This window comes from Solanum verrucosum, unplaced genomic scaffold, assembly GCF_900185275.1.
Source record: "Solanum verrucosum unplaced genomic scaffold, falcon-dt-bn FXZP01000131.1, whole genome shotgun sequence".
In the NCBI taxonomy this organism is placed as follows: Eukaryota; Viridiplantae; Streptophyta; class Magnoliopsida; order Solanales; family Solanaceae; genus Solanum; species Solanum verrucosum.
In genome coordinates, this window is record NW_026020352.1 from 2,217,862 (window position 1) to 2,225,380 (window position 7,519).

The following is a 7,519-nucleotide window of genomic DNA, read 5'->3' on the forward strand; positions in this document are numbered from 1 at the left end:
TGGGTAAACCAACTACAAAATCCATATTAATTTCTTCCCACTTCCAAGTAGGAATCTCTATGTCTTGGGTTAGACCACCCGGCCTTTGATGTTCGGCCTTGACTTGTTGACAACTATGACAACCAGAGACGAATTTGGGAATGTCCTTCTTCATGCCTCCCCACCAATACACATCCCTCAAATCTCTATATATTTTGGTGGAACCGGGGTGAATGGAGTAGGAAGAATTATGAGCCTCCTCAAGAATTTTCTCCCTCAAACCATCAACACAAGGCACACACAACCTACCTTGGTACCTAAGGGCACCATCTCCCCCTTGGGAGAAAACTTCCACCTTGCCCTCTTTCACCAAGGCCTTCAATTCTAACAAGGAAGAGTCAAGATCTTGTTTTGCTATCACCTCATCAACCAAGGAAGACCTAGCACCATCAACAACGACCACACCACCATTACCAACCTCTTCCAACCTAACCCCCAACCTAGCCAACCGATGCACCTCCCTAGCCATTTCCCTATCACCAATATCAACATGAGCTAGGCTACCCATAGACACCCTACTCAAAACATCCGCCACCACATTAGCTTTACCGGGATGATAATGCACACTCATATCATAATCTTTAAGAAATTCTAGCCACCTTCTTTGTCTCAAGTTGAGATCTTTTTGGGTGAAGACATATTGGAGGCTCTTATGATCGGTGAACACATCAACATGTACCCCATACAAGTAATGACGCCAAATCTTTAAAGCAAACACCACCGCGGCTAATTCAAGATCATGCGTAGGATAGTTCTTTTCATGCACTTTGAGTTGTCTAGAAGCATAGGCTATCACCTTACCATTTTGCATTAGGACACAACCCAAGCCAACTCTAGAAGCATCACAATACACAACAAATCCCTCAAGCCCATCCGGTAGTGACAATATAGGAGCGGACACAAGTTTATCTTTCAAGGTTTGAAAACTCCTTTCGCACTCGTCGGTCCACTCAAAGTTAGCCTTCTTTTGTGTCAACTTAGTCATGGGAGAAGCAATAGAAGAAAACCCATTCACAAATCTCCGGTAGTAACCCGTTAAGCCCAAGAAGCTCCTAATATCCGACGGGGTCAATGGCCTAGGCCAATTTCTAATCACATCGGTCTTTTTAGGGTCTACCTTAATACCATCCCCCGACACCACATGACCTAGGAAGGCAACCTCCCTCAACCAAAATTCACACTTTTCATACTTGGCATACAACTTCTCATCTCTCAATCTTTGCAACACAACCCTCAAGTGACCCATATGTTCTTCCTCGCTATGCGAATAGATTAAAATATCATCAATGAAGACCACAACAAAGGAATCAAGGTAGGGTTTAAAGATCCTATTCATTAGGTCCATGAAGATAGTCGGTGCATTGGTCAACCCAAAGGACATGACCACAAATTCATAATGCCCATACCTAGTCCGGAAGGCTGTCTTGGGAATGTCACACTCCCTCACCTTCACTTGATGATACCCGGACCGAAGATCAATTTTAGAGAAGTGGCTAGCCCCTTGCAATTGGTCAAACAAGTCATCAATCCTAGGAAGAGGATATTTATTCTTGACGGTGACCCTATTGAGTTGCCGGTAATCAATACACATCCTAGGGACCCATCTTTCTTCTTCACAAACAACACCGGTGCACCCCATGGTGATTGGCTAGGCCTAATAAAACCCTTCTCCAACAAGTCCCTCAATTGTTCCTTCAACTCCTTTAACTCCGCCGGGGCCATACGGTAAGGGGGAATAGAAATGGGTTGAGTATCGGGGAAGAGGTTTATGCCAAAATTTATTTCCCTTTCGGGAGGAACACCGGGAAGGTCATTAGGAAAGACATCAAGGAATTCATTTACGATCGGAACCGACTCTATAAGAAGGGTTTTGGACTCCACATCTCTAACTCTCACAAGGTGATAGAGACACCCCTTAGAGATCAATTTACGGGCTTTAATGCAAGAGATGAACCTACCCTTGACTACCACATTTTGGCTTTCCCATTCAAGAATGGGTTCACTAGGGAATTGGAATTTGACCCTACGGGTTCTACAATCAATGGAAGCATAGTATGCATGCAACCAATCCATCCCAAGAACAACATCAAAATCGACCATGTTCAACTCAATAAGATCACAAGGCAATATTTTATGCAAGATTCAAATAGGACAATTTCTATAGACCTTCCTAGCAACAATATATGCACCAATATGAGTAGACACCTTATATGACTCACGCAACAAGTCGGGCTCAACATGAAACTTTTTGGCAACAAAGGGGGTGACAAAAGAAAGAGAAGCACCCGGATCAATTAATGCATATACATCAAAGTCAAAGATTTTCAACATACCGGTAATGACGTCGGGGACTTCATCGACCCCTTGCCTCCCATGCAAAGCATAAAATCGATTGTGCCTTGGGGCACCATCTTGCCGGCTCCCTCTCCCCAAAGGAACCGTATTGGCACCTTGTGGACGGACCTCCTTACCCTTGTTGCGATTTCGAGGACAATCCATTGCCTTGTGCCCCATTTCCCCACAACTGTAGCAAGCACCGGTATTTCTCAAGCACGGGCAACCATGGCCCTTACCACACTTCGGACATACATCAATAGGACCCATACCACCAACACCTTGGGCCCTTGGAACATCATTGGCAAACCCCTTATGGAGCGCATGAGAAGACCTTTGGCCTTGATGAAACCGGCCTCCCCTTCGACTTTGGAACTTGCTCTCAAAACGGGCCCTCTTGGCCTTATGACCCCTCATCTTCCTCAACTTCTCCTCCTCCATTTGTTCGGCATAGACCATCAAGCGGGACAAGTCCATGTCACTAATCAACATTGCGGACCGGCATTCTTCACTCACTAGGTCGGACACACCCATCACAAATTTGTTCATTCTAGATCGTGAGTCGGTAACCAAGTGTGGAGCATATCTTGAAAGTTGGTTAAACTTGAGGGCATACTCCCTCACACTCATAGACCCTTGTTTTAAATTCATGAACTCCACCAATTTGGCTTCCCTAAGCTCAAGAGGAAAGAATCGATTAAGGAAAGCCGTTTTGAACTCTTCCCAAGGCACCACATAGTTTGCCCCCTTCTCTTCCTTCCATTGGTTGTACCATATTTGGGCCACCCCTTTTAGTTGGTAGGCCGCCAACTCCGCCTTATCTTCTGACCTCATGCCCATGATAGCTAATATCTTGTGGACTTCATCAATGAACTCTTGAGGGTCTTCATCTAACTTAGACCCATAGAATTCCGGGGGATTCATACGCACGAAGTCTCTCACCCGAGATGCCGGGGTAGGAGCCTGAGGGGCTTGGGCACCGTGGTTAGCTTGATTAGCCATAGCTTGTGCAAATAAACTAAATGCATCCCGAAGATCCCCATTGGTCGCTTGCTCCTCGGGTGAGCGGGCTCGTCTTCCTCTTGTATTAGGCATGATCTAGCATAGAAAAGAACAACCCTTAGGGAAGAACTTAATTCAACTCTATAGCACGACTTAGAACAAGGAGAAGGGAAACATTTCCTAAAACGTCTCATAGCCTCCTACTCATAGTTGTGGTGCACAACACAACCATGAATCAGACTCTAATCAACGCGGTGTGTTGGACTCCGAGGATCTATCAACCTAGTGCTCTGATACCAAGTTTGTCACGACCCAAGCCTAGGGCCTAGACGTGACCGGCGAATAGGGAACCCGAAGGAACCCCAAACAAGCCTCATAGCGTATCATTACACATCCTTGGTCGCGGAAGCAATTAAAATGACCATAAGCGATAAGCATAATCAAGGGGGAAATCAGGACTAAGGGAGCAAAAAAAAAAAAGAAATGATACATAAATACCATAGATGAGTCAAGCTCAAGCATAATACACAACTTGTTCAACACCACCTTTAAACATGGGTACTTAGCGGGGGCCAAGACAAACTACCGGGCTCACCCTCATAGTCAAAACATAACTAAAAAGGAAAAGTCTTATACATAGCAAAAGATCATAAGCAACGTCCCCGGAATGGAGGACTCACCAATAACCTCGATAGAAAATCGTATTAGCCACGCGGATGAGGATGGTCACGCGGTGCTCTGGTCCCTACATGGTGACATCATGTAGGCATAGAGTATGCATTAGTACGTTTGAATGTACTAAGTATATGGGATGCAATGCAATGCAATAATAGATGGACATCATAGGCAAAATGCATAATCATACCCGATAGATAACATATTGATGAGATAATATGTATAATGATGCTTACATAAAAATCATATTTAGTGGGACGTAGTACATGTGTGGCGAGTGACCATCAATATAGTATTTCCAAGGCCTACCACCCCCTTGGAGAGGCGAAAGAGGTACAAACCCCTCAATGTTATTACCCGGGCCTACCACCCCCCGAACTAGGGACCAAGGTACAAACCGCTCGATGTGGTTATACGGGCCTACTACCCCCATACTAGGCAACCAAGGTACCAACCCCTCGATACGGTTACCAGAGTGAAACGACCCCAAAAATGCCCGAAAATGTGCTTCGGAAACACCTATAATTGTAATTTCCATATATCTCAAAATCCGTGCATGATTTCAGAAATTCGACTTCATATGCTTATTCAGGGGGTCAAATTGAGTGGGAAATGGGTCTAACCCGAATTTTAGAACAACCGTATCAAATTTCGAAAATCGCAAAAAAATGCGATTTTGAGGGTCAACTTTAAAGGGGCATATCTCTCAGCACACAAGGAACTGGAAGGAGCTCAAACTATCAAAATTAAAGCTCTGTGAGTTAGCTTTCCAACGCAATTTGTTTCACCTCATTCTGAGTTAGGATGAAGGAGTTATGACCATTTTCGTAAAACCTGTCCGGCAGAAAATGCAAATTCCAGTAGCCGAAAACACTGTTCACCCGCCTCAATTTTTTTCTAAGTGTTGGGACGTTTTTTTATAAAAAGGGGACATATCCATACTTAGTCATTTAACTTCAAAACATCCAAAAACTCTCTCTAAACCCTCTCCAAAAATTCCACCAAGATCATCAACCAAATTCAAGGATCCCAAGCTTTAATTCCGGATTCAAGATTCAATCTCAAGCAATTCTCCATTCCAATCTTCATCAAGAATTCTCCAAAGTTGAGGTATGTGGGTTGATTGTGGAAACCTTCCTTTCCACAAGTCCAACCATTTATCCTCTATTTTACTTCAAGTTTATAGGTCCTTATGATCATTTATGAACTCTTGAATTATGGAATTATTACTACACATCCTATTATGGTCTATTTTTGTATATTATCATGAAATGGAATGATTATATGATGTTTATGGTTTTCATGCCTCCATGATCAAATTATGAAGGTTGTTATATATGTATATATATATGTATGTTGTTGGTGGACTGTTTTATATGGATTTTGAAATTGGTTGGACTTAGTACTCTTGAAACACATGATTTTATTTACATGAACAAGTAGCCCACCATATGTTTGATAAAATGTCATTTATAGAATTCTTATGAAATGGAAGGTCCAATGTACGTCCTATGAGTCGGATGATTATATAAGTATTGAAATGATGATGAAATGGATACATGTATATGATTTTCTCTATATAGTGTGTGAGTCGACCAAGCCTAGCTCGGGGGGTTGTAGGCCCGGGTAACCGTATCAAGGGGTTGGTACCTTGGTTGCCTAGTACGGGGGGTAGTAGGCCCGTATAACCGTATCGAGGGGTTTGTACCTTGGTTGCCTAGTACGGGGGGTAGTAGGCCCGTATAACCATATCGAGGGGTTGGTACCTTGGTCCCTAGCTCGGGGGGTGGTAGGCCCGGGTAACCACATTGAGGGGTTTGTACCTCTTTCGCCTCTCCAAGGGGGTGGTAGGCCTTGGAAATACTATATTGATGGTCACTCACCACACATGTACTACGTCCCACTAAATATGATTTTTATGTAAGCGTCATTATATACATCATTTCATTTATGTGCTATCTATCGGGTATGATTATGCATTTTTCCTATGATGTCCATCTATTGTAGCATTGCATTGCATCCCACATACTTAGTACATTCAAACGTACTAACGCATACTCTATGCCTACATGATGTCACCATGTAGGGACCGGAGCACCGCTTGACCATCCTCCTCCGCGTGGCTAATATGATTTCCTATCAAGGTTATTGGTGAGTCCTCCATTCCGGGGACGTTGCTCATGATCTTTTGCTATGTATAAGACTTTTCTTTTTAGTTATGTTTTGACTATGAGGGTGAGCCCGGTAGTTTGTCTTGGCCCCCGCTAAGTACTCATGTTTAGAGGTGGTGTTGGACAAGTTGTGTATTATGCTTGAGCTTGACTCATCTATGGTATTTATGTACCATTTCTTCTTTTTTTCTCTTGCTCCCTTAGTCCCGATTTCCCCCTTTGATTATGCTTATTGCTTATGGTCATTTTAATTGCTTCCGCGACCAAGGATGTGTAATGATACGCTATGAGGCTTGTTTGGGGTTCCTTCGGGTTCCCCATTCGCCGGTCACGTCTAGGCCCTAGGCTTGGGTCGTGACACAGAGCCTACAACCCCCCGAGCTAGGCTTGGTCGACTCACAACATTTATATAGAGAAAATCATATACATGTATCCATTTCATCATCATTTCAATGATTATTTGACCATCCGACTCATAGGACGTACATTGGACCTTCTATTTCCTAAGAATTCTATAAGTGGGCATTTTATCAAACACATGGTGGACTATTGTTCATGTAAATAAAATCATGCATTTCAAGAGTACTAAGTCCAACCAATTCCAAAAATCCATATAAATCAGCCCACCAACAACATACATATATATATATATATCAACCTTCATAATTTGATCATGGAAGCATGAAAACCATAAACATCACATAATAATTCCATTTCATGATAATATGCAAAATATACCATAATGGGGTGTGTAGTAGTAATTCCATACTTCAAGAGTTCATAAATAATCATAAGGACCCATAAACTTGAAGTAAAATAGAGGATAAATGGTTGGACTTGTGGAAAGGAAGGTTTCCACAATCAAACCCACATACCTCAACTTTGGAGAATCCTTGATGAAGATTGGAATGGAGAATTGAAGCTTGAGATTGAGTCTTGAATCCGGAATTAGAGCTTGAGATCTTTGAATTTGGTTGAAGATCTTGGTGGAATTTTGGAGAGGACTTAGAGAGTGTTTTTGAGTGTTTTGAAGTTAGAAAAAAAATATGACTAAGTATGGGACATATTCCCTTTTTATAAAAAAAAAACGTCCCAACACTTAGCCTAAAAAATGAGGCTTTAAAAAAAAACAGCTTATTGGAAATTGCAAATCTGCACAGACAGGTTTTACGAAAATGGTCATAACTCCCTCATCCTAACTCGAAATGAGGTGAAACCAAGTGCGTTGGAAAGCTAACTCAAAGGGCTTTAATTTAATAGGTAGTGGCCCTTCCGGTTCCTTGTGTGCTAATAGATAT

At 42.6% G+C, this 7,519-nt stretch overlaps 1 protein-coding gene across 1 annotated transcript; it reads right to left on the reverse strand.

The window, feature by feature from the left end:
• Positions 1-2,003: 2,003 nt before the first annotated feature.
• LOC125837520 (uncharacterized) lies at positions 2,004-2,814 on the reverse strand. Its single transcript, XM_049516621.1, has 2 exons — positions 2,373-2,814; positions 2,004-2,071 (listed from the first exon to the last, which is right to left on the reverse strand). The coding sequence occupies exons 1-2, from the start codon at positions 2,812-2,814 to the stop codon at positions 2,004-2,006; spliced, it is 510 nt and encodes a 169-aa protein (XP_049372578.1).
• Between the last annotated feature and the right edge of the window lie 4,705 nt (positions 2,815-7,519).